The 28,000-nt window shown below is 40.2% G+C and overlaps 1 protein-coding gene across 1 annotated transcript; it reads right to left on the reverse strand.

Moving 5' to 3' along the window:
- Window positions 1-27,993, reverse strand: LOC147418761 (AF-like protein). The gene is made up of 3 exons (XM_086505750.1): window positions 27,121-27,993; window positions 1,948-2,149; window positions 1-104 (listed from the first exon to the last, which is right to left on the reverse strand). The coding sequence occupies exons 1-3, from the start codon at window positions 27,991-27,993 to the stop codon at window positions 1-3; spliced, it is 1,179 nt and encodes a 392-aa protein (XP_086361876.1).
- Window positions 27,994-28,000: the final 7 nt, after the last annotated feature.

The following is a 28,000-nucleotide window of genomic DNA, read 5'->3' on the forward strand; positions in this document are numbered from 1 at the left end:
TTATTGCAAACCTTCTGGCTGCTTCATGTAAACATCCTCTTCAAGATCCACATGAAGAAACATTGTCTTCACACCCATTTGGACCAATTCCAAGTTCTCGATGGCTATTAGACCAAGCACAAGACGTAATGTAGTCATCTTGACCATTGGAGAAAAGATTCATCAAAATCCACGCCTTTTGTTTGCTTGAATAAACGTTGTCTTCACATCCATTTGGACCAATTCCAAGTTTTTGATGGCTATTAGACCAAGCACAAGACGTAATGTAGTCATCTTGACCATTGGAGAAAAGATTTCATCAAAATCCACGCGTTTATTTTGCTTGAATATACTTCTTCTTGTACACCCATTTGCATGGCAATGCATGTTTACCCAGAGGTAACTTTGTTAGTTCCCAAGTTTCATTGGCTAAAATCGAGTTATACTCAGATTGAATAGCCTCCTCCCACTTCACGTTATCATCCATTTGAATGGCCTCTTTGTAGCAAGTGGGATCACCGCTCAGTGACTAGTAAATAGCCCAATCCTGACTCAACACACTAAGGTGCACGAGATGTATGAGTGGATCTCTGAAGTGCCTGACTGTCGGGTTCCACTCTCTCTGGAGCAACATGTATGTGTGTACTAGTGGAAGGTGCATCACTAGCACATCCAACATTCTGTGTAACTGGCGGTGAGGAAAAATCCTCAAACGGTATTGTGCAATACTCAATATCTTTCACTGGCTTTTTATGCATCTTAGACTCGTTGAATATCACCTGTGAGCTGCATATGACCTTCTTAGATTCCGAGTGCCAGAGACGATATCCTATCTTTCCGTCTACACCATATCCAATGAAGATGCACTTGTATGATTTGGGTCCAGCTTTTGTCTAAGCGCTTTGGCACATGTGAGAATGCATCACACCCAAATACACGTAATCTGTCATAATTGGAATCTTTGCCCGTTCACATCTCCTACAGAACCTTGTACTTTAGTGATGTACTAAGTGACCGATTGATCAAGTAAGCAGTCGTCGTAACAGCTTCTCCCCAAAATTCTTGAGGTAAGTTGGTCATAGGAAACATAGAAGTGATCGATTCTTGAATGGTTCTATTCATCCTCTCAGCCACACTGTTTTGGGTGGGTGTATAAGGTATGGTAAATTGTCTTCTAATGCCTCTTTTAGTGCAAAAGTCCTTGAACTCGGAGGAGATGTACTCGCCTCCATTGTCACTGCACAAAGCTTTAAGATTTCTGTACGATTGGTTCTCTACCAATGCTAAGAACTTTTGAAAGACACTAAAGACATCGCTCTTTTGCTTCAGGAGATAAACCCACACCTTTCTAGTAGAGTCTTCTATGAATGTTAGGAAGTATAATGCTCCCCCTAGAGACTTGACTCGCATAGGTCCTCACAAGTTTCTATGAATGAGATCTAGAGGACTCCCTAATTCCTTGTTCAAAGGTGCTGATGTCAACCTAGTCTGTTTGCCTTAGATACAATGCTCACATAAAGAGAAGTTAGAGTAATCTAACACAAGGATATAACCAGAACACTACAAGCCTTTCTAATTGACTCATATGTCATAGCCGGCTATGCCACAACTCTATAGACGGCAGCTCGGCTACACAAATAGAATTCTCTTTCACAAAAGAGACATAAAGTGAGTACAATGAGCCAGAATTTTGGCCTTTAAGCATGACCAAATTTCCCTTCTTGATAATCCAAGAACCATGAGCAAATATGATAGTGTAAACCAAATCATCTAGTTGTCCAAACTCTTTGTCAATTTGGGTACATGTCTGACATTATGCAACATAAACTTAGTGCCATTACACATAGAAAACTTGATGCTACCCACACCGCATATATCAATCTCATAAGAATTGCCTAGCGTCATTGTGCTACATGTGGCAGTGTATGTAGAAAACCACTCCATGTGGAGTCACGTGAAAGCTAGCACCTGATTCCACAATCCAATTCTGCGCATAGCACTCGTTAGGAGCTAACAATGCATCATGACTCAAATCCAATGTAAAAATCAACACATCATTTGGCACATCAGAAACTGTCTCAATGGCTGGATACTCAATCACATTACGCTCTTCAATTTTCATGTTGTTTTTAGGTTTGTCAGACTTCCCTTTCTCTTTGCCCTTATCACGCTGCATTTTGCAGTAATATTTCTTCAAGTGTCCCTTTTTATGGCAATATTAATACTCAACATTTTGCATGTCTTTTTCATGACTCTTGCTACGACCTTGCCTGCGATTCTGTGAATGACTGCGGCTACAACCACGCTACTTGCTTGTTCCGATTTCCACTAGCCACATATGAATCACCATGGCCACTCGCGTCAAGAGATTGACGTTAAATCTCCTTAGTGAGCAACGCACCAGCAATACCAATGAAATCTAGCTTTCCATTGGGTGCAGAGTTGCTTATGGCTGTGTTGAAGGTATCCCATGATGATGGTAGCAAACATAACAAGAAAATGGCCTTCATTTCATCATCAAAATTGAGACCTTTTGAAGTAAGCTATGAAAACACGTTGTTGAACTTGTTCAAGTGAGAACTAACATTACTGCATTCTTTCATGTTCATGCACATCAATTTGTTCATCAAAAAAACTTTGTTCGAGGCGTTGTTGCTATCCCATGCATGACATAGAGCATCCCACAAATCTTTGGCATTGGTCTTGTCCATTATGTAAAGTAAATGGATTCACCAAGGTGCATGAATGGTCGCCATAGCACGCTCATTCAAGTCATCCCACTCATCATTAGTGTATGCATTCTCGCTTCTTGCACGGAAGGGTTCTATCAAGCCTTTGTTGATCAAAACATCTTGCATACGCTACCGTCAAATGACAAAGTTTGAGCCATCAAACTTTTTCATGTAGTACTCTTCTCTTTTGGAAGCACTACTCGCAACCATGATTAAGGGAATGTAGCCAAAAACTTTATGGCAAATTGTCTCGAATAATTTCGATAGGATTTTCCCTAGAACAGGAGCAAAAACTCAAATCAAAATGTAGTACAATCATTATGTAAGAATAGCTAGAAGTGCCAAAAATGCATAAAACGGACTCACAGGAAAAATCCGACAGTCTTCTTTGTATGAGGAGTCAAAACTCAACTCAAAAGAACCACCAGGAATCTGCTCAAAACCACTGCTGTGTGAACGCCAATTCGACATCAAGAGCACAAAAAACCATCCAGACACATATCCTATGGTGCGGGTACCGTAAGAGGGGAACTCCAACTACTTGTATCACGGAAGGTATCTCAACGTTTGAGAATACCCCAACTCAAAGAAAACCTAACGCTATCGACCCTCCAAAGGCTAATGCAAAAATAAAAGGACTAACCAAAGTCTCAAAAAGGGCTCTTCCGGTTCGAGTCTCAGAAACGGCCGAAAAAACTGCCAAAATAGCCAGAAAATGGCTCCACACGTAGTACAATGGACAGTGTCCGCAACTCAATGTACATAAGTGACTGCGGTCAAATTGGCGCCAAGAAATGCTGCATGCAGTAAAAGTGATCCTTGCAGGGATATCTGTCCTCAAAAGAGCTCAATAGCACTACGGAGTGCTAAAGCAAACATGCATTTGTCAACGCATCTGTCTGGAGAGGAATTGTTGTCAAAAAGACTGTCAAACTCGCATGAAAAAAGTGTTATGTCTGTAAGTGTCTAGAAAGCTGGAGAATCTGTGTGTAAATGGGCTCTAAAGCCCCTTGTAACCTGTAACCTGCGTGTCAATGTAGATATGTGCCGATTTCACCGCTAGACGAAAATGTGCTAGTCGAATAGCCGCCAAATGTGCTCGGAGTCGAAAGGGTGTTGTAGTGCACGATCGGTGCGCTCAGTGCCAATGCCGGGTGTCACTCCTCTATGGTAGAGGCACCTCACCCATGCGTGTGGCAAGCACGACCGTTCGCGGGAACGCTCTGTGTCGGTGTCGAAGATCCACCGCAATGAGAGGTGATGTCGAGCTGATGCCGAATCGCAAAAATTGGTGTCAAAATCGATGTGCTCAAAAGGTAAAGCGGCTAGTCGCCGATTTCGAGGCCGCTCTTGCCGATGTCGGTGTCGGTAGCGAAAACAATATGACGTACCGTCGAGTAAAGCCAAGAAGAACTGAATTGATGTCGCAAAAGTGAAGCCGATATCACCTTTCGCCGCCGGACGGAAGCACTTGCCAATGTTGAGAAGAGTGCTGAAGTCGAGAAAATGCCTGATCGCTGTCGAAACCGATGCACCGAGCGTCAATGCTCAAAGCCAAAGCCTCTATAGAGGCCGCTCTCGTCGATTTCGGTGCTGATGTCAAAATTGATAAATCCTGCTCTCTCTCTCTCTCTCGTTGATTTCGGTGCCGATGTCAAAATTGATAAATCCCGTTCTCTCTCTCTCTCTCTCTCTCTCTCTCTCTCTCTCTCTCTCTCACGATGTTTTTTCTCAATCTCTCACTTGCTCTCTCTCTTTCTTGCTCAAGTTTCTCGAGTGGGAGTGTGTTGACAAGCGTCGGAGAGTCGAAGCAGATTTGTCGAGGGTCTTTAGTGGGAATGGCGGCTTGCACATAAGTCTTTTTTATAAAAAAGTTTTAAAACCTCTATCGAAAGTCAGATGATCTGCAGAAAAGGACGAGCTGCAGAGAAACCGATGAGCTTGACGAGCTGCAGCCTGCAAAGCTTGGGGTGTGTGTGTAGTCGATCCTGCTCAAGTGACCCGAAGTCCACTCTCGCTTGCAGAAAACTGCGCGCTGCTCCTTCCCAAGAGCTCATGGCTTGATTGGTACTCTTTTGCTCGCAATGCTCCAAATGCCATCAGTCTCAAGAGTGCGCAAGATAGTGTAGTACTCTTCTTTACATGCGTTTACAAAACTTGGTTGCAAATTGCAATGATAAAGAGGAACAAAATTATAAGAAATGTGTAGAAGTACAAAAGACTTACCGTAGCACTATCTTCCATTGAAGGCCCATCTACAACCCGTGTTTGGGAAAAATCATTTTTCCAAGCATATACAATTCCTTTCCTTGAATTTGCCAAGAGAAAATTTTAGAAAATTAGGTTACATTATTTTAGAACTAGTTTTTACACTATTTTTCTCTGTTTTGGAGCGGAATTTCTTCTTTTTCCCTTGCTCTCAACCGGCATTTTTGAAATTGAAAACGGCTTGATATTAAGCTGAGACACATTTTTCTCGAACACTTTCTACAACTATAAATTCACCTTCAGAAACACCAAATTTTGAATTGTTGGTGTGCCCATTTATATCAACAATTGTTAGCAAAATTTGATGGACTTCGGGGAAAAAAGATAAGGGTAGTCATGAATGGATTTTCCTTCTCTACAATAGTAGATGCAACAAAGAACAATGCATTGCAACCATTTTATTTAGACGTTTTCGTTTCAATTCCTTTTACAAAATCTCTTATGTTATACTTGTTGATAAATTGATCATTGATAGCATGAGTAATTGCATATGCATTGAGTTCATGAACTAATTCCACTTTGAGGTAGCACATATACCTAGTAGCCTTTGCTTGAGCCTATCTCCTTGTCAGCAATACGCACTATCACAACCATTTAGCTTAGCTCCCACTACCTTTGATGTGAGACAATGTGTTGGGGCCCCATTGGGGCAATAGAGTAGAGGCCCATCAACTATGCACATTATGCTCACTGTTGCACATGGATCCATTGGTGAGTATCTTTAAAAGGGAGAACTCAATGGGTATGGCAAAAAAAGGATATTTTTTTACCATCATTTTTATGTTCCAGCAAAATCCATGAAGGATTGGAGAATTGTCTCCAAGCTTGCCCTGCCTGATTTTAGGAGTGGAGATTGGCCACTGCCAAGCTCAACAACAAGTGAGACTTATAGGTGTAAGATGTTTTATGAGATCCAAAAATTCTTAAAGGCTTACATTGCAAGAAAGTAGAGCAAAGTTCCGTTTTTTTATGTCCATAATTGTGTTTGTGGATTTTTTTACAAAGGTAGATGTGAAAGAGTCTAGAACAATGATGCCAATTAAGTGACTAGACAATGAAGATGTATTAGAATTTTTTTGAATGAAGGTTGGGCTTAAAAAAAGAATAAACGGAGTCATTTGCAAATTGAAATTTGGTTCTATTACATATAAATACATGATCCATATCCAAAACTTTGTTATATCATTTTTTATAGTCGGTGGCATCATGTGGGAGGTGACCTGGTCCCTTTAGATCAAACAATGAATGATTTTCATGAGAACCTTTTTTACCATCATTTTTATGTTCCACCAAAATCCATGAAGGATTGGAGAATTGTCTCCAATCTTGCCCTGCCTGATTTTAGGAGTGGAGATTGGCCACTGCCAAGCTCAACAACAAGTGAGACTTATAGGTGTAAGATGTTTTATGAGATCCAAAAATTCTTAAAGGCTTACATTGCAAGAAAGTAGAGCAAAGTTTCGTTTTTTTATGTCCATAATTGTGTTTGTGGATTTTTTTACAAAGGTAGATGTGAAAGAGTCTAGAACAATGATGCCAATTAAGTGACTAGACAATGAAGATGTATTAGATTTTTTTTGAATGAAGGTTGGGCTTAAAAAAAGAATAAACGGAGTCATTTGCAAATTGAAATTTGGTTCTATTACATATAAATACATGATCCATATCCAAAACTTTGTTATATCATTTTTTATAGTCGGTGGCATCATGTGGGAGGTGACCTGGTCCCTTTAGATCAAACAATGAATGATTTTCATGAGAACCTTTTTTACCATCATTTTTATGTTCCACCAAAATCCATGAAGGATTGGAGAATTGTCTCCAATCTTGCCCTGCCTGATTTTAGGAGTGGAGATTGGCCACTGCCAAGCTCAACAACAAGTGAGACTTATAGGTGTAAGATGTTTTATGAGATCCAAAAATTCTTAAAGGCTTACATTGCAAGAAAGTAGAGCAAAGTTTCGTTTTTTTATGTCCATAATTGTGTTTGTGGATTTTTTTACAAAGGTAGATGTGAAAGAGTCTAGAACAATGATGCCAATTAAGTGATTAGACAATGAAGATGTATTAGATTTTTTTTGAATGAAGGTTGGGCTTAAAAAAAGAATAAACGGAGTCATTTGCAAATTGAAATTTGGTTCTATTACATATAAATACATGATCCACATCCAAAACTTTGTTATATCATTTTTTATAGTCGGTGGCATCATGTGGGAGGTGACCTGGTCCCTTTAGATCAAACAATGAATGATTTTCATGAGAACCCCATCCATGACATTGATGTATCCATGAATAGTGAACACCTAGAAACTTTAAAGATAAGATCCATGTGCACATTACACCAACTGAGGCATGACCTACACAATGAGGAGATATATTTGCTCATAGCTTTTTCTTTTTAAATAGTTGGAAAGAACGCGGGTAGATAATGATTTCTTTCTTTCTATCATTGTTTGCTTCTGTGAGTCATAATCTTACTTTTCCTTTTTCTAATATTGGCTTGCATGTCTTAAAGAGGAATGAAAAGAAATTTCTATGCTAAGAAGTTCCGGAAGCGATTGTGCATCTTCTTCTGAGCTAAATCTTTCTCAATATTTAGAGCCCTATTATACTGCCGGTGTTATTGGTAGATTGTATCAATTGTGGCCTACAATTCACATTTTTTACAAAATATTTTCATATCAATGACAAGTCCTTGTTTGGTGCAAATGTCTAATCTTGTTTGTTTCCCTCTTTATAGTTGAATGTGAAAAGGTGTGTCAATGTCATGCCCTTAATATTGTATGATTTTTGTATGTTGAAAATAATGTTCAAAGTGCAATCTTGTCATGACTTTATAAATATCTCAACAACCCATTTTAGGGTTGTCACCCTTACAATGAGCAATAGGTCAAGAGTTATAGGTAAGGATATTGGTTCCTCTTTCTCACTTCTTATGAGCAAGAAGGAGGAGGAAAAAAAACAGAGAAAAGCACACAAACAGAAGCCCATAGAGGAGAAGGTAGAAGAGGTAGTAGAAGAGAAGGCGGAGGCAAACTTTGAGCGAATTTTCATTATCTCCACTTATTGTAAGAGGTTCTTCACATGGCTTGCCACATGAGGTGGAAGGGGTTGTTCACACAAGAGATGCAACATAACCTCGCATCCCAACAATCCTCCCCTATGTGGATTTTGGTTGCATATCACTCACACAATTCTCCCCCAAAAACACAGTAGGGTGAGGCACACAATTCACAAGCCTCCCCTTGAACACAAAGTTGTCTCTCCTAAACACAAAGGATGTAGGCATACAAAACATCAGGGTGTAGGCACACACAAGCCTCCCCTGGCACAAATAGATGGTAAAATACAATTGAGAGAATGCTCGCAGTACGTTATCATAAACCAAGACAATATTATTGTTGGTATCTTTGTCAAAATTTCCAAAGGTGGCAAGGTTGATTTTTTGCCTTTGTTTGATCTTTGAAATGCTCTTTGTGATTGGTAACCTGTGAAGATTTACTGTTGAGTCTGCAATACTTTGTAGCATGATTGTTTTTGCCACAAATGCGACGAGGGTGGATTTCATAGCAATCCTTTGAAAGGTGATTTGTTCTGTCACAGTGTATGCAATTTAAGTTGCTTTTGTGATTGCAGTTGTAGTGGTTGGATGAGACTACATAAGTACCATTTGAATGTTGTTGATTGCCTTTGAGTTTCTTTTCATGCTCTTGAAGAGAGTTTACTCATCTTCAATTTTGGAGATGGGTCTTTCTCTCTAAGCACTGTTACAATTTGCCCAAAATTTGAATCTGGTACTGCTTTGAGAAGCACAACAATTTGGTCTTCATTATCTACAGGGCATTTTATATATGTCAACTGTGTGCAAATACTTTTGACCCTATTGACTAGAGATGACACATCTTCTCCAGGATCCATAAGCAATCCATAAAGTTGCAATTTTAATGTAAGTTTGGAATGCTTGGCAATAGCACCAAAATGCTGCTCTAAAGTGTGTAATGGTGCAATCATCTAAATAATGCACAAAGTTGTCGTCAAGTGAAGTGAGTAAAATGCGGAGAGCTTGCTCAGCTTTAGCTGCAAACTGTGCTAAGCTCTATCGCGTTTCTACTCTGTCATCGTCATTTTGGTGGCTTAATGACTGACAATAACTGCTTTTGCATCAAGTAGCCCTTGGTTTTTGCTTGCCACGTGTGAAAACCAAGGCTGTTGAGTTCCTTTTTCTCCCATGATGGTGCACTGTCGTGTGCGGTGAGAGGAAGGTCTTACCCGGGTGAGTGGGCAATGTTTAGTCCTCGTGATCACTTGCTTCAAAGTTTTTTACAAATTATTCGTGAAGTCACTCTCCAATATGGAGCACCTCTTTACCAAAAATAAAATTGAAGCTTGAAAAATCATTTTGAATGCTTAATGGGGAGCCTTTGAATGCTCGTCGAAGCTCAATGATGCTTTGAAGATGTGTAGCTTACGTGGTAGTAAAGAAAACGAAGCCTGGCCAAGTCATGGGACGATTCTTAGGTTGGGATAAGAGCTTTAAAAAAAAAAAAACTCCAAGCAGTTTCGAAGTTAGGTGGGGAAACCCTCTGTTAGAGGATGTGCTTTGCTTTGTCGGGCCTTTTGCGTCTGATGAGCCTCTTACGAAGATAAGGCTTAATGTCAAAAAAAAAAAAAAAAAGATCTGCAGTCGACGAGGATGATGATTGGCGAAGTGATCGGCAATAGAAAAGGGCAAGGTAGCGGGGGTGTGGCTTGCGAGAGCCGATATGGCTAACCCGTGTGCAAGCGGCAGGTGAACCGATGGGAGCTGAGGCAGGTGATGTGTATGGCGTGTTGGCAAGTGGGAAGGGGTGACGAAGCACCACAAGGGTGACGAAGCATGCCAAAGAGATGGCCGGGGACACAACCACAAACAAGGTAACTGGAAGCAGTTTGCTCGAGTAGGTATGGTTATGAGGTGGACAGTGGGGCTGATTGGGCAACGGGATGTATGGCGGGCTACGAGCAGCTGAGTGGTTTGATGAGGGTGGGGTTGGGATTTCAGAAGGGATGAGGCTCGTTAAGGTGGGGTTCTAAGCTGCTGCAGCTACAGAGGTGGAAGCAAGTCGATCGAGAAGCTGGAGCTAGAGTGCAACTGCACAGGGCAGCTAGTCGATGGTGACGAGCAAGCGAGCAGAGGGTGCAACCGGTAACTGGTTAAGAAAATTTGAGCTTCTAAACATGGAGCTCGAGCGTGGTCATCATCAATTGCAGAGCCACATGCGGCACGCCTGGCAGTCGGTTGACTCGCTGTCGATTGCAAATGACACTTGCTTCTTTAATTTCAAAAATTGGGCCTTCTTTACTTAACCTTCTCTTCCCCTCTTTAAGAGGTGGATCCCGCCCCTTTTGTTTTCATAGCCACACACACACACATACAAATGTTTCTAACTTGCTTTGCAAAAGCCAGAAAATTGAGCTCCAAAGCTTGATTTTAATTATACCATCAATTTGCAAAGCCTAGCCCAAAATAACTACAGAAGGTCTCAATCAAAAGCTAGCAACTTGTGTGGCCACACACACACACAAGTTGAGAAAGCTAATTGTGCCAATAGAAGATGCCAATGAGGTTGTTTATTATGCAAGAAAATAAACACACACCCCCTAATTAACAAAAAATTATCCTAACTCTTGATTATCCATAATCACCTGATGAGGGTAGCGGCCTATGGACGTGCCCTCAATGGGATAATAATGAGCTAGTTTAGAGTGTTTATTAGAGGTATGATTAAAGACTGTGTTGGCCAAGAAGAGGGGCCAAACAATCTAGCATAGACAAAGTAGTTAGGATCAATAGAGGTGATTAGAAAATGCTAATCACACTAGCATAGCTCTGATATCAGTTTGTAGGGTTAAGGTGGATAGGTTAGTGTGCCATTCATGCCAATGGCATGCTTTGGAGAGGTTAGTGTAGAGCTTGCTAGAGAGAGACTGCTGCACAAGAGACTGTTGCACAATACAATAGGGTATATTGCAAATGATAAAAGATTACAATTATTCAGCTGAATGTGCCTCTATATAGGCTTATACAAATAGACAACCTTTTGACACATGAGCACAAGAGGTGGCTGCCTATGCACAAATACTAGTGGTGGTGCCTTCCTTTGCTGTATTCTCTTCCTTCGTCTTCTCCTTCTTCTCTTCCTCCCCTTTGCTCTTTTTAGTCGGTCTGCCTTGTTATCATCTATAGTGCCTAGCCTCTTGCTTTGGCTTCTCTGGCCCTTTGGGTTTGCCTTTGGTAGTGTTGTAGATAGTGACTGAGCATTGACCATATGTCTAATCACCGTGGCCCTAACCCAAGATCGAGAGAGGGGAGAGGAAGAAAATGAAAAAAAAATGCTTGCTTTAGAAGTCCAAAAGCTTTTGGAGTGAACTATGAAAAGTAAGCAAAAAGAGGGGAAAGCTTGCTTTGTTCCAATCCCCGGTCCCTCTTAAGCTAGAAGTTATAAGCATAATTCCCTTCATTTATCTGCCAATGGTAGACATATTTGTTGGTAGGGGAGAAAGATGTACCTCAATCTGCACTTGTATTTTTTGCAAAATGCACAAAGTTGTATATGACAACAATGAAATAAAATAAGTCTTTTGGTGTTATTCTTTACCTCATGCTCTCTCAAGTTTCTCTTCTTTAAGTGATTTTGAAAATTTATCCTCAAGGAAATTCCTCAGCGATGCACTCTTACTCTCTCTATATGGGTTCCAAAGAACATTTTAAGAAACATATTTTTGAACATGCTACACATAATCTCCATCAACTATTATTAGAATATCATGATGTTTTTCCTCAAGATTTGCATCCAAGATTGCCATCAGAAAGTTTGGTGAAACATGGCATTGGTTTGGTGCTTATAAGCAAACCAATAAGTAATCCTCCTTCCCAGCTTAGTCATACAAAAGCCGTGAACTAAGAACAACAGCTTGCCCATTACTTAATCTGTTGTTTCATCCAACCAAGTTCTTAGCCATGGGTGTTGCCGATTCTCTTAGTGAAGAAAAAAGATAGATCTATGCGTATGTGTGTAGAGTATCGCGCTTTAAATGTAGTGAGTGATAAGAACAAATATCCTCTAAGCGTGGGTGAGTTATTTGATAGGTTAGAAGGAGCTTATTATTTCTCTAACATAGATTTATGCTTTGGCTTTCATCATGTTAATGTATGTAGCAGATACTCCAAAGACTGCTTTTCATATTCAATATGAGTTTTAAGTTATACCTTTTGGTTTAAGTAACTCTTCTGCCATGTTTATGACTACTATGGATGATACACTACGACCATATTCAAAACAAAATATTGTTTTTTTCGATGACATTTTAGATTATAGAATTATTGAAGAAGGTCACTTGCAACACCTCAAGCTTGTTTTTGAGTTGTTACAAGAGCATGCGTTCAGTATTTGACCAAGCTCAACGGAGCAAGCTTTAAAGCAATTTTTTTTGTTTTGGAGGGCCGCCCTCCCTTCCTCCTCTCGTTGCCCATGTGCTTCCTCCTCTTCCCTTGATCCTCCACCAACACCCTCCCTCTCCTCCACCTCCTCTCTACATCTACTAACTGACCTCCTTTCCTCCATCTCCTCCTCTAGCGCCCACCCTCCCTTCCTCAACGTCCTCCTCTTATCCCACTCCCTTCTTCCTCTCTCTTTCCATGTCACTCTATAACACCTATCCCCCCCCGCCCCCCCCCGCCACCCCCTCCTTCCCTTCCTGCCCATCCCAGAGTGAGCTCCATCCCCCACCACCCCTGTGTGTGTGTGTGTGTGTGTGTGTGTGTGTGTGTTTATGATTGATTATCTAACAATAGTTTGATTTACCAAACTATTGAATCAGACAATAGGACTAGAGAACAGACAAGGGCTACATAAATACATAAAATAATGTCTTCATAGTAAACAAAAATAACAAAGATAAGATTGTACAAATGACAACATTTAGACTGGATGTATTGCATATATATACTTATCAAAGAAGTGTTTACAAGTACAAAAAACAAAACCAAACACTGGATGATCTCCAACTATTACTGTAGTTTCCTTCATAATCCCAAGGAAGGAACCTCTTACCTGCCACCATCCAAGAAACACAAGCCCGCCAGAATTGGAATTACTTGGGAAGAAAGTGTCAATGACCCCTTCCCCTTGTTATCGGTGTCAAAGTTTACAAAGAAACTCGCAACAAAGCAAAGATCAAGTAAATAACATTTACAAAAGTAATCATATGCACCAAAACCACTGGTGTTACATGGGAGGATGTGTGTAAACGACCTTTTTCTATTGTTATCCGTATCAAAATAAAAAGAAACTCCCCACTAAGGAGGGGTCAAGTACCTTTATCAGTAATCACATATACTTCTGTTTGGAAAAAAATGGATAGCATTTTGTTTGTATTTCGAATAAAATTTCAAAAAAATCCAATGATGGCCATCTCCGAAGAGACCCTCACTTGAGGATAAGGCTATCCTTATGAAGATAAGATTAGCTAAATTTTTATAAAGTAAAGGAAGAGTCAAAACAAATTATCCCTTGCTTTGTCCAACTCAAGCCATAATCTCTCGCTAAAAAGTACTCTTACAATTAATTCCCTTTATATTATCATAAAAGAGTATGAAGTAACTTTAAGAAAGATGAACGGGATAGCAGTCATAAAATTCAAGACTACTAGAGATATCTTTGCTAATGCATACCAAACCTTACTACGAGGTGGATGTAGAAGTCCATCTGTAAAATCATCATAACAAGCATGTCATTATGTGAGAAAACCAACATGCGGCTCAAGATCCAACCTTCACCCAGATGCTGCTCACAAAACTCAAGTGTGTGTCTTTAAGATGGAGACTGACCATCAAAACTTGGACAATAATAACCATTCATCTTCTATCAAAGTGTATGTGTGTTAATTTACAGGCTATCTTCACAAAAACCAATTACTTTCTATGTATAAGCAAACCTATATGTCATGCAATGGGCCTTTGAATCAACATTCCATCTTTTTTTTAATTTTTAATTTTTTTATTGTACATGTGTCTCAACATTTCAAACATTTAAGCAACATTGTATTTGTATTTTGACAGTTATTACATGCAAACACCGAGACAGAGTTGGCGAGTCAGCGGATTCTATAGAGGGTTACTACTCCATAGAGGGCTACATAGGATTCTATAGAGGGTTACGACTCCATAAACTAGAGTCTTGTATGGAAGGATTCAGTCCAATGTTAGCAAGAAGGTTAGCTTCAATCTACCACTCATGTAAATTAACATAAGCTATATTGCTCAAGGATTTGGTAATCGGTACCTTATCCATTTATAGTTGATACACCACTAGACGTATATATGTGTACTTGACCAAGTTTGGTTTCAACACTTACAAACTGGGGGCGATATGGGAGAATTCGACCAGCTTTCGAAACGGGAGGCCGCAATTTTGAAGGGATAATTGGTTAGATTGGTGCCCGAGAGCACCAACTCTTTCCTTTGGAATGGGGGGGTCAATTATAACAGGCATAATGAGTCTGAGTCCATGTCCATGGAACAAGAACGGAAATGGGTATGGGCTACAAATCCTTGTCAAGGGTACTCATAATTAAAATACATGATAGGGATTCCGACCAAGAATTTGGAATCAAGCAGAAAGCTTTCGTCTACTAAGGGTAAAAACAAACTGTCATGTTTCAATGTGTGTGTGCGCGCGTGTGTGTGTATGTGCGTGCGCACGCCATCGTCACCATGCAGTATCGCTAGTGCCTCTCATTTTATGTAAGAGAGAGAGAGAGAGAGAGAGAGAGAGAGAGAGAGAGAGAGAGAGAGAGAGAGAGAGAGAGAGAGAGAGAGAGAGAGAGAGAGAGAGAGAGAGAGATAGTTCTATTATCGTCCTTGGAGGTCAAATATAACCTATGCTATAAAATGAACATGTCACGTGGTGTGAGTGGAGGTCATAAGTGACTCTCAATGCTCCAAAATTGTTGAAATGAGTGTTGCAATAGAGAGTCCACATCGTGGTTGGGAGAGGAAGGTATGTAGAGAGAGCTCATGACTTAATATATGGGGAAAAGAGGACCGAATGTGGTCAAAAGCTGAGCACTCAAGTAGTGTGTGGTACTCACTCTCTAACACTTGACGAGAACATAAGGTGCAAAGTCAATGAGACTCCTCGCCAGTGCCCCAATATCCTGTCTTGCAGCGTCAAGAATGGGAGCTAAGACAAATGGAGGCAATGGTGTGGATTGCACTCAATGGGATGGGCCCAAGGATGTAGGGATGGGTTCGGTTACCGCGATCGGAGAAGAAGAGGGATTTGTAGTTTGGGGCAATGTGTGTGGTGTAATGACTGAAGCGAGAACCTCCAGATTTCTCTCAAGCCGTGATACATTGGTGTTGTAAGAAGGCCTCATTAACTTGGGAGTCGATCGACACATCCTTGACCAAGTGGCATCCATCCCATCTTCCAAACCATTTCTCGATGTCAAGCATCCACCCCGAACTTAATATTTTTCTCTTGCATGTCTTTGGGACCTTTTGACTTGCTTCATATGTGATTCTAGGAAGTCAATACAAAGGGATATGTTGTGTCTTAAGCATGTACTCCACAACCCTTTGCATGTCTAAGACTTGAATGGGAAGTGATCCGGACTCAAGATGTAAGAGCATGTAGGGTGTTTGTGTCTTGACTTGGAGAAAGTTGGTGAGAAAATGCTTTTGGACATTCTCAAACTCTTTCCAAGTAGACTTCCCAATGCTACCACCTCACACCTCTACTCCATAAAGAAGCACTAGTGTCACCAATGTGTCAACAAAGATGTACTTTTTGAAAGCCCAACACTTCATCTCTCTAGAATTGCACATGTTCTCAAATGCATAATAAGCCCTCTTTCTGGCTTCCAAGCGACGCATTGCGCAATCCTTCCATGTATGATTGGATGGAACCTCAAGGCCAAGGTACTTGAAGCTATCTACCACTTCAAGTTGCTCATTGTTGTATACAATGCATGGATTTTTGTCATTGAGGGTCTTTACAAGCATAACCTTGGTTTTGGATCCATTCATGATCAGCCCACTATGTAGGCAAAAGCGTTCCAAGACACTCATAAGCTTTTTTGCATCTTCTAAGGTATGTCCCAAGAGCACTACATCACCGGCATAAAGCAAAAGCATGATCACTGCAATTCTGATCTTAACTTCTTCTATGCCTTCTTGTTGCATAAAATCAAGAACCATGCATTCCAATTCATCAATGAGTAGCCCAAAGAGGGTTGGGGAAAGTGGGCATCTTTGTTTGACACCAATGTGCTTGCAAGTGGGCATCTTTGTTTGACACCAATGTGCACTTGAAGGCTTTGCATACGTCTCCAAATATTTCCTCGCGGTACCATGTCAAAATCTTTCTTGAAATCCAGAAAGCAATAATACAACTTTTTTCCTTTCAATCGAGACGCTTCCATAAGAACTCGAAGAGTGACAAGGTCATCAATAGTGCTATGATGCTTTCAAAGACCTGCTTGGCCTAGCAAACGTTTGTCGTTCTTTTCAACCCATTCACTTATCTTCATCTCCATGATACATCCAAATAACTTTGCCATCAAAGAACCAACCATTATAGTGCGATAGTTGTTCACATTGTTTACATCTCCTCCTTTGTGCAAAGGTTTGATCCAATTTGCACCCCAATCATGAGGCATTCCATGCTGAATCACAAGGCTAAACATATCATGTATCCAATATCATGTTTTCTTGCTTGTCCATTTAATCATTTCAGCCTTGACACCTTGAAGGTCCCCTACCTTGCGAGTAGCAAGTTTCTCAAGTGCGCAACATACATCTTCAATGGAAAGAAGGGAGCTACAACAATCCATCCTATCAACCTTGGGTTGCTCATAGAGGTTCTTGCAATGCGTATACATATCCTCAAGAGTCAAGTCACCAAAGCTCTCAACACGCTTGCCTTTTAGATTTTTCCAAAACTTGTCACATGCATGTGCTTTCTCTTGCGCTAAAAGAAGTTGTTTTTTGACTTTCCACTTTTCTCCCTCTTTTCTTGAACAAGTGCTTTGTATGTGTGTGAACGTTACAAGTAAACTTCCTTGTCTTTTCTTGAATCCAACCTTAGCAAGCATTTTTGGGCTTGACTACATTCCATGTCAAACCATTTCTTCTTGGTCCTACCCTTCTTAGATCTTTTGCAAGACATCTGTCTCACCCGGAAAAGCATTCCTTCGCACAAGAGAAAATTACTTCTTTGAAAACTTGCCACTTGCATTTTAATGTTGGGCTCTCTTGATGCTCTGTCATGCTTATCATTTGGTCCACCATATCAGCATATATGAGTGCTCGTTTGAAGTCTAGAAGTAGGTACGAATGATTCACATCATGATTGGAGGCTACATGCTCAGGTCTCTTACCACACTTGAGGTCAATACATAGCATCCTATGATCCGATTCTAGATTCCATTCACCAAGTGTAAAGCTTTGTATGCATTCTAGAGTGGCTTTCAAAAACAACATATAGTCAATCACGCTATCACCATTGTGTTTTCTACATGTAAAGTCATTGGTGCCTTGCCATAAAGATACACCATTTGCAATGAGCATTCCAGTACTATTGCACATATGTAGAAGTGACTTTCTATAGTGATCCAATTCTTTTGCATCATTAGAACTTCAATTATACATGTATGAGTCATCCATTCTTTTTGAGACATGGGGCATGTCGACTTGTTGCGTGTCGTGTTGTAACGTATTTGTGTGAGTATCATGTCTCCAAAGACAATGACTTCACCATGGTCCTTGTAATGAGCAATGTCTTCCTCTAGTTCAACAAAGGGCTGATCTCTATCCATATCCAAATGAGCATAAAAGTTGGAATCATATGAGGAATGTAGCAACCAACCACAAATATGACTTGACAATTTGGTGGACTGATTTTTAGTCATATGTAGCGTTTATACTTATCTTCTTTAACAATGGAAACATCTTTCAAACCCTTTTTAATCATACATGCTATGCCTCCTTGGCCTCTACGTTGCTTTGCATTTTTGGCCCACATTAAAGAATGCACATTACGAAAAATATGAACCCCAAAAGGGCCTTGTAAGGATTCCTAATTTTAAGAGATTAAAGCTAAAAATGTGTATGGTTTAGGAGACAAGGCCATTGAATGAGGGTATTCTCATAGGATTTTTTTAAGGCTATCATAGGCTTTTTGTAGGTTGAAATAGAGGCTAAGGAGGGAGGATAGGTACATTTTCTCTCTACCCAAAAGAGTGGTGGTCCTTATGACAATTACTACCTTCCCCCCCTTTCTTTTGTCACATAATCAAGGGCGTCCATAGCCTCATCCCAAAAAAAAACTTTTAAAAAATAAAATAAAAAAAACCTTACTTTTACTCAAAACTTCTCCCCAACCTATATATATACTAAAAAATCAATTATCTCTCTTAAAATATCACAGCTAGACTTGCAAAATATGAAACTTCCCACCTTTTTTTATTTCCCTCCAAAATCACTCCTCTCTCTCTCACTCCTCGTGAGAACACCAATCCAAGAATTTGATTCCAAGACCTTAGCCAAAACTTAATTGCAATCATGGATAAACAAAGACACTCCTTGGATGTGTGTAGCTTTAGAGAATGAGAGTTTAAAGAAAAATATTATATCTTAGATCAAGATATAAATGATGTAGACTACATGCTATAGTCCTTCCCTAAACATCTTCTTGAGCCATTTGAATGGACTTAAATATTAACAACCATGGATGTTTGTGTCAATGAGTCCACCCCCACCCCATTTTGTGATAAAGAGAGCTATGACATTGTTCCTATCCAAATGGTAACCATTGTACAACTTAATGATCATTAAGATTGCTCTGATCACTATTATGATACTATGGATGAGCTAGAAGAGAAAAATCTTACTACATAAGAATCTGGCTCCAAGAAAAGCATACAAGAGAGTCTCTACTTCTATGAGGGAGGAGAGAAAAAATACTTTGATTTTTCCAATTAACGTCATAGATGATAAGAGGGGTAAGATCAAAGGAAAAACACTTTTTTTGATGATGGTTAATGTTGATAATTGTATTAAGGAGAAGATGAAAGGCAAATACCTTATTTAAAAGAAAGAGACAAACTTGAGCCAACGACATTAAAAAAAAAAAAAGACAAATAAGAAAAACATAACCTACCATCAAAAAGATAAAGAAGAGAGCTAAATATTGAGAGTTGAAATAGACCTTGAAAGAGGTATGGACCATCAAAATATAGTCAAAAGGTGACAAATGTGGCAAGGCTATGAATGCTCCATCCCACTATAAGAAGAACACCCTACGGGGTAGAAGGATCATTGTGGATCAACCCATGACATAAACCAAGGAATAAAAAAAATCCTTATGAAGGACCCAAGAACTCCAAAAAGATTGACCTAACAAAACCTAGAGAAGAGACAAACCCTACATATGTTGCAATTGATTCGTCTCATGAAGAAGCAGAGATTTTCATTAGAACTTTAAAGGAATATAGGGATGTCCTTGCATGGTTACACAAAGATTTCAATAAGGTGGATCTTGACATTTGTTAGCATACAATAAGAAACATAACTAATGAGAGAGGATGCCAAGCCAAGTAGACGAATACCCTACACTTCCAATGATACCTTTCTTATGAAAATAAAAAAGGGACATTGAAAAGTTCAAGGAAGTTGCATTCATCTATGAGATTGAACACACAGATTGGGTTGTGGTAGTACCTAAGAAAAATGGGAAGCTAAGGGAGTGCTATCAGGAAATAGGACGTAGCTAAGTAGATAATTGAGTAGTTTCCTTAATGGAGAGAGATAAATTTTCACATACAAGAGATTATAGAGTAGAGAGAGAGAGAGAGAGAGAGCACACACGATATACGTGGTTCACCTAATGTGGGCTACATCCACGGGAAAGCAGCCACTCAATGGCTTTAGTACTTCAAACAAGAAGTAGGCTACAAAGGGGTTATACCCTTAGTAAATCTCCCACCTTGCTTCACTCTCACCACCTCACACCCACCTTGTCGCATCAACTTCACACCCTCTAAAATGTGTGTAGAAATGGCCTCCTTTTATAGGCCACAAGGGCTACCCTCTCTCATGAGAGGCAGCCGTGTGTAGCCGCCCTTGTGTTGACAAGTCTAACTTGGACTCTCCAATCCGCCCATGTGTGGACGCCCTTGAGAAGACAAGTGTACCTTTGAAATCGGCCACCAGCCACTTGCCACTAGCCATTGACTTTCGACCACCGGCCAAATGATCGGCCGTTTTCCGACCACTTTTTAGCCGCCATCCACGATCATAATATATCGGCAAAAAGGAGTATTCCTTTGCTCAAGACTGGCTGTGAAAATTTTGGTTTTTGGTGAGTGATTTTTTCTTCATGCATGATGGCTTCTCCTCATACTGGGGGCCTTACAAATGTGAAGTTTTAATACAAAAAACTACAAGGGGTAAACCAGGCTCCATACTTAACAATCACCCACTTAGAGAGACTGACCTCCAAACCAAACCTGTGACTGCTTTCCATCGTGGCTTCTTATCCTTGAATGCTGATTGAAGATGAGCAGAAGCTCAATTTATCCTTGTTGACCACCTTTGTAAATATGTTTACATGATTTTCACTGTATGCACCTTTCCTAGATTTAGCTGTCCCTCTTCCAAAAGAGTGCATATGAAGTGATATCTCACCTCAATGTGATTTTTCCTTGAATAAAAGGCTAATTCTTTGCAAGATGGATAGCACTTTGGCTATCACTATACAAGACACAATTGTCTTGTTTGAATCCAAGCTCTTCTAAGAATCTGTGAAGCCACATAATTTATTTGCTTGCCTCTGTCATTGCTACATACTCTGCTTCCGTGGTAGAAAGTGAGATTACTTTTTGTAGCTTTGAAGCTCAGCTTAGTGCCGTGCCTCCAATCATGAAGACATAGCCAGTAGTGTTTCTTCAAGTATCTTTGGCACCTGCCATATCGGCATCAGCATACCCTTCCAAAAAATATCACCTTTTCCAAAATACAAAGCATTTGTTGTTGTCCCTTGCAGATAACTAAGTATCCACTTCACAGCTTGCCTGTGCTCTTTGCCTAGGTTGTCCATGAACCTCCTTACAACTCCCATTTCATGTGCAATGTCTAGCCTTGTTCAGACCATAACATACATAAGAGAACCTACCACTGTAGCATATGGAATTTTAGACATATAGGCTATCTCCTCTTGTGTCTTTGGACACATATCCTTGGTTAGTTTAAAGTGACCAGCCAAAGGTGTAAAAACCATTTTTACGTTTTGCATTGCAAACCTTTCTAGTACCTTCTTGATGTAATCCTCCTGAGATAGATTTATTGTCTTCTTCATCTTGTCCCTTGATATCTTCATACCAAGTATCTTCTTTGCAGCACCTAAATCTTTCATTGAAAAAGATTTAGACAGCTACTCTTTTAGGTCGCTGATGTCCTGTATGTAGCACTTGCAATCAGCATGTCATCAACATACAACATTAGGACGATGAACTTCCCATCTCCCAAATTCTTTGTGTAGACGCAATGATCTGAGTTGCATCTTGTGAGTCCATGATCGAACATCCATCGATCAAACTTTAAGTACCATTGTCTTGATGTTTGCTTCAAACCATACAAGCTCTTCTTTAATCTACAAACCATTTTCTCCTTACCTTTTGCTTCATACCCCTTTGATTGAAGCATGTAAATTTCCTCCTCTATGTCACCATGAGGGAATTATGTATTTACATCCATTTGCTTAAGATTTAAATCATGAGCAGCCACAAGGCTTAAGACAAGCTTAGTTGAGTTTATTTTTACAATAGGAGAAAATATTTGATTGAATTCAATACCTTTCTTTTGAGAAGACCCTTTTACCACAAGCCTAGACTTGTACCTTTTCTTCCCACCTTCTTCTTCCTTCAGCTTCTACGTCCATTTGTTCTGAAGTAACCACTTACCTTTAGGCAGCTCAATCAGCTCCCATGTTTGGTTGCAATGTAAGGAGTCCATCTCCACTTGCATGCTCTTTATCGATTCTTTTTTGGATTTGTGTTGCATAGCTTCCTCGTATGATTTCGGCTCTCCAGAATCTAAGATCAAGAGATGGTTAAAGGAAGGAATAAACCTTTATGGAGGTCTACTTGCTCTTGTAGATCTTCAGGTAATAGGTTGAGGCTCCTCATTTGGTTGACATTGTTGTATGTTGTCACCGTTTGCACTCCTTGAGTCTTCACAGTCCTCAAGCTCCATGTACTCATCACCTGTTTCTTTTGTTTTTTTTCTTTCCAGGTAATCCTTGTACATATTTTTTCCATTGAAAATTACATTCCTATTTCTAAAGATTTTACCATCTTCAAGATTCCATAGGTGATACCCAAAGTCACCTTCTCCATAGCCCATGAAGAAACACTTTTTGGACTTTGCATCTAGCTTTGACCTTAGGATTCTTTCTATGTATATAAAAGCCTCACACCCAAACCTTTTGAGAAATGAATAATTCATCAGTTTACCTCTCCATGCCTCCTATGGAACTCTCCCATCCAATGCCGTTGAGGATGACCGGTTGATCAAAACCACAAACGTACTTACTGCTTCCGCCCAAAGCTCAAGCGGTAACCTTGCATGCACCTACCTGCATCCTTCGTGCTTGCTCCTTGATTGTTCTATTCATCCTTTTGGAAATTCAATTTTTTTGAGGTGTCCTTGGAGTTTTCATCTGCCTCAGAATGCCATTGCTAGCACAAAAGCTTTCAAATGCCTGGCTTCAATATTCACCTCTATTGTTGGATCTGAAGCATTTAACCTTGGTACCTATTTCATTCTCCACAAAAGCTTTCCACCTTTGAAATATGGAAAACACATCGAATTTATTCTTCATGACATAAACCCATGTTTTTCTAGTTGCATTGTCTATGAATGTTACATAGTACAATGAGCCACCAAGGGATGGTGTATTCGCAGGACCCTGAACATCAGAATGAACCGATTCAGGTTTTTTATTTTTTCTTTCATTTCTTGAAATTTGAAATTTTACGCTCTTTTGTTTACCAGAAACACAATCTTCACAAAACTCTAAGTTCACTTCTTTCAAAGCTGATAGAAGCTTCTTTAATTGAAGGATTTGTATTCCTTAGGCACTCATATGCCCAAGCCAGTAGTGCCACATTGCACTGTTGACTTTTGTAGGTGTTGCACAATATGAAAATTGCGAGTTGACAGTACACAAGTAAAGTGTACCAACCTTTTCTCCTTTGGCAACCACCAAAAATCCCTTTGAGATCTTCCACCGTTTGTTTTTGAATGCAATGTGGTGACCTTCATCCTCCAATTGTCCTGTAGAGATCAAATTTTTGCGAAGAGAAGAAACATGCCTAACATCTTTAAGCTTCCATTCATTTCATTAGCAGTTTTAACACAAACCATACCTTTGCCGACAATTTCATAAGATTCATCATCTCCCAAGTATACATACCCAAAATTACCTTTGGTGTAATATTGGAAATGCTACTTGTGTGTTGTTGCATGGAATGAAGCCCCGAAATCTACTATCCAGGAATTAGACACATTGTGTAATGAAAGAATTATAATATCTTGCTCTACTTTACCCGCCACATTGTTAAGTATGGAGCCTGATTTACCCTTGTAATTTTTTGTGGTAAAAACGCACATTTGTAAGGCCCCCATTATGAGGAGAAGCCATCGTGCGTGAAGGAAAATCACTCACCGGAAACCAAAATTTTCACAGATAAGAATCAGGGGCAACTTTAAAGGCCTCGGGGGCGGAGGCCCCTGAGACTTTTTTTTCGCCGGAATATTATGACCGGACGGCGGCCGGAAAGTGGTTGGAAAACAACCGGTCAGTTGGCCGGTGGTCGGAAGTCAATGGCCAATGGCCGGTGGCCGAATTCAAAAGCGAACTTGTCTTCTCAAGGACGGCCACACATGGGCGGATTGGAGGGTCCGATTTGGACTTATTCGCACAAGGGCGGCTACACATGGCTGTCTCTCATAAGAGAGGGCAGCCCTTTTGGCCTATAAAAGGAGGCCATTTCTACACACATTTCATAGTGTGAAGTTGATGCAACAAGGTGAGTGTGAGGTGGTGAGAGTGAAGCAAGGCGGAAGCTCCATTAAGGGTATAATCCCTTTGTAAACTACTTCTTGTTTTGTAGTACTAAAGCCATTGAGTGGCTGCTTTCCCGTGGACGTAGCCCACATTGGGTGAACCACGTATATCGTGTGTACTCTCTCTCTCTCTTTACTCTATAATCTCGTGTATATAAATCTGTCTCTCTCCATTAAGTAATCTACTCAATTATCTATTTAGCTACGTCTTATTTCCTAACAACTGGTATCAGAGCAAGGATTGCTCGTAGCTAAATTATCTCAAGGAAAGGTGTTAGTTCGTCATCCTAGCATAGGGGGAAGATCAACATAATGTCAATCCGAGGAGCACGATCCGGCTAGGGCATGGAAACACACAAGTGGCGTTGTGCATGCCAAACGGAGGATTAGGAGGTGAGACCTACACACAAAGAAAGCTACGGAGCGGGTGTGATGATGCTACGAGGAGTGAGCACACTACTAACTCTACCATTCGGACTAATCTCTCACACATAAGCTTAATCACGCACTACTCTCTAATCAACCACTAATCCAACTCTAATCAAACAAACCATGAGCATAGATTAGCATAGAATGACCACACCGGGCACCAACACTCTACACAATCCTACACACACTTAGTAGCATGCTTAATCAAGAGGAAAACATGAAAAAGAGAGAGATTAATCACAAAATCAGCCACTAATCTTTGATTAATCGAGGCATTGATTACACCAAGAGCAAATGAGAGAGAAGAGGTTAGAGTTTAGCTATTGGAATGTAGCCGATTCGTCCATGTGCACGCGTAGAGAGCTCAAGGACTCCATAGCCATCTCCTTCTTCACAAAGCTTATCTCAAGTGAGTCCGAATCCCCCTTTCAGATTGTGCATTTTGAGTTATATACTCACTAGACTTTTTAGAAGTGGCCGGGCGCCCAAATGGCCAGACTCACTTAATCTGCTATCTGCACTGCCTAGGATCTAAATATAGCTCAATGTTTACAACTTGGAACTCTTAATGAGCCCAAAACATGATTACAATCCGCATTTGCGGTCATTTGTCGGAAAATCCTAAAACTTAAGTGACCGTCACTTGTGACCGTAACTTCATGGATAGTTGTTAATTCCGATTCTTCTCTGCATCTGTAGCTTGTGTTGCTTCATCTTCATCTTTACTTCACATGCGCATCATCTGGCCTCGCTAATATTTACTAAAAATAGTAAATAGCATCTTTGACTTGTCCGTTTGGCCATTGTTGACTTATTCGCCAAACACTCCCCCCATCCGATTTCAGTGCATGTCCCCGTGCGCTGCTTGGTTGGTTGGCACTTGGAGAGTTTTGAAATTGGTGGTGAATGTTGTCTTGAAGAGCTGTAAGGTGTTTGGTTGACTTGTTGGTGTAATATGAGAATAGGCATTTGGGTTTAAGTTGAAGCAATTGGCTTGGGTTATTATGGGAAAAAATGAAATAAAAAGACTATGTACATTACATTAGGGTCTGGATACCCTGGATTACCAATGGGGAAAAACCTCATGGGAAAAAGTGCCCAAAGGTATATGATCTTATTATGGGAAGATACAATGATGGGTGTTGAGGGACTGAATTGAGTTGGCTTATATAAATAATGTGAAAGTGAATTGTTTAAGCCGTCTGTCCGTTCAAAAGTGTCGATGATCTGCCTTGAGTCTGGAGTTGTTTTGTTGTTGCTTGTACCTGCAAGGTGAGTGCATGGGTGGAACAATAAAAGGTGCCTAATGCAAATGTCCAATTATGGGACATTCGAAATGCTTGCACAGATTTATGCATGGGTAAGATTATGATGTGCGAGAGAAGAGTATTGATGGGTGCTCCTCAGAGTTAATGTAGCTAACAAAGTAAAATTAACTTCACTTCACAAGCTTCCACTACTCTTGAGAAGGGCGTTTGATGCACTGGTTTCCACTCTCCTAATGTGCACAAGTGCGTGTGTGTTTTGTTTTGAACACTTCGCCTCTCCACCATGATTAAAATAACACATTGACTATGCTCACCTATCCAGCATGAGCGACTCGATATAATTACGCTCAACTCTTCCAGCTTGAGCTATAGCCTAATTAGCTAGACTCGTAGACCACAGAAAAATATTATGACTTGAAGCTTAGGTCTAATGCTTTGCTCATTTATCGGCTCAGCTGCCTGACTCTTGACATTTTTTTCGACTTGACTACTGTCTTGAGCTCTCAGCAAAGTATATATCTAGACATTCAGAGCTCGGATCCTCAAAAAGAGGGTTATTAAAGGACCATATTGGCAAAGTAGGTTTTTTCTGCCATACCTGTGTGACCTTGGTTGTCAAAATTGTTTGTTTTAACTTTTGGTCCATTATCTGACAAGATTGGCTAGCTCCTTTTTGTTGGAAGTTGGGGATGACCTCAATCTTCTTCTGCTCGTTTGTCTGTTTTGGCACCCCTATGTATCTGCTACTTGTTGTTGGCTTATTTTTATAGACGACATATTGACATTTTGGACCTGAATCCTTGATTTGTCAGTTTTTGTAGCTGTAAGTATATTCAAGTTGTGTAAAATCTGGTCTTGGTGCCTTGGGTAGCCATATTTGTTTTTTCCCTTTGTAATATCCCTGTGCTTGAAGTATATTTGATGGAACAAATATTTTTGTTTGTACTTTCGAATTCAACTGTATCTGTTCCTTGCACTTTTTGGGACTCACGGTTGGTAAATTCCCTTGAAGATATGTAGGCCTTCTAGATTGAGAAGCGTTTTTGAACCTGTTTCTAGCCCTGTTGTTTGATCTCCTCTTTTGAGTTGAAATTGATCTTGATTTTCCTGTTTGTTGTTTTGGTTTGAAGCCATTTGCTACTTTATAGCCTGATATCTTTGGTTTAGGTAACCAAACATTTGGTTGACCTCTGTAGTAGCCTTGCGCTTCTAAGTTGTACTGGGAGGAAATCCATCCCATTTTACCTGAATTGTTTGGACTAGGATCATTTACCCAAACTGGATCTTTTACATTGACATCATTGGCCGCAACATAGGTTTTGATTTGCTGCTTGTGTCTTTGTTTACTCTGAGTTGGGTATTTTGGCTGAAAGACCTTTTTATACTCTTGGCAAGGTTGTTGGTCTTGGTTTCCCTGGGGTGTTGAAGCCACTACTGTCTGCTTTGATTGTTTAACTGCATTTCGAGATGTAATTACTTGGGATGTTTGTACCTTCTCTTGTTGATGACATGCTTTGGTTATTTCTGCATTTAAAATGACTTGAACCATCTTTTGTGCCTCTATTTTTGAACAACTGTTTGAGTCTTTAATTTCTTCTGCCAGCTGGACAGAAGTAAGTTGACTCTTTTCTTCAGATGCAATGCTTACCGTGGCCTTTGGTTCACATTGCTCTTTATTGATCTCTTTGTTTATCTTTTGATAGGCTCCATGTGCTTGATGCACCATTTGCTTCTGATTGTTCAAGTTAATGATGATTTGTGTCACCTTTGGCTCTTTGGCATTTTCCACCGGCGAGAAAATATTAGTATCTGACTTTATGACCGACTCTGCTTTTTGATTCTTGCCATCATTTGAACACATTGAGATGTATTTTTCTTGGCTTTGATACTTGATCTTTGCTTCTGTTGAATTCTTGGGTACATCCCCGAGCGATGAACTATCTGTACTATTAGCATTATTATGTAGAATCTTTGATTCCACATTTCTACTTGATGAAATCTTCAGTGGCAAGTCCTTGACTTCCCGTGCCTGCTCTGGTTCTGGATCACAGATAATTTCTTCATCCACTTCCTCTGACATTGGATCGTCCTTTGCATCCTTGTCGGATCTTTCGACTTCAGGCCTGAAAAATTCCAAGTTGACCATCTGTTGC

Source organism: Adiantum capillus-veneris, chromosome 29 (assembly GCF_014529385.1).
Source record: "Adiantum capillus-veneris isolate H3 chromosome 29, ASM1452938v2, whole genome shotgun sequence".
Taxonomy (NCBI): Eukaryota; Viridiplantae; Streptophyta; class Polypodiopsida; order Polypodiales; family Pteridaceae; genus Adiantum; species Adiantum capillus-veneris.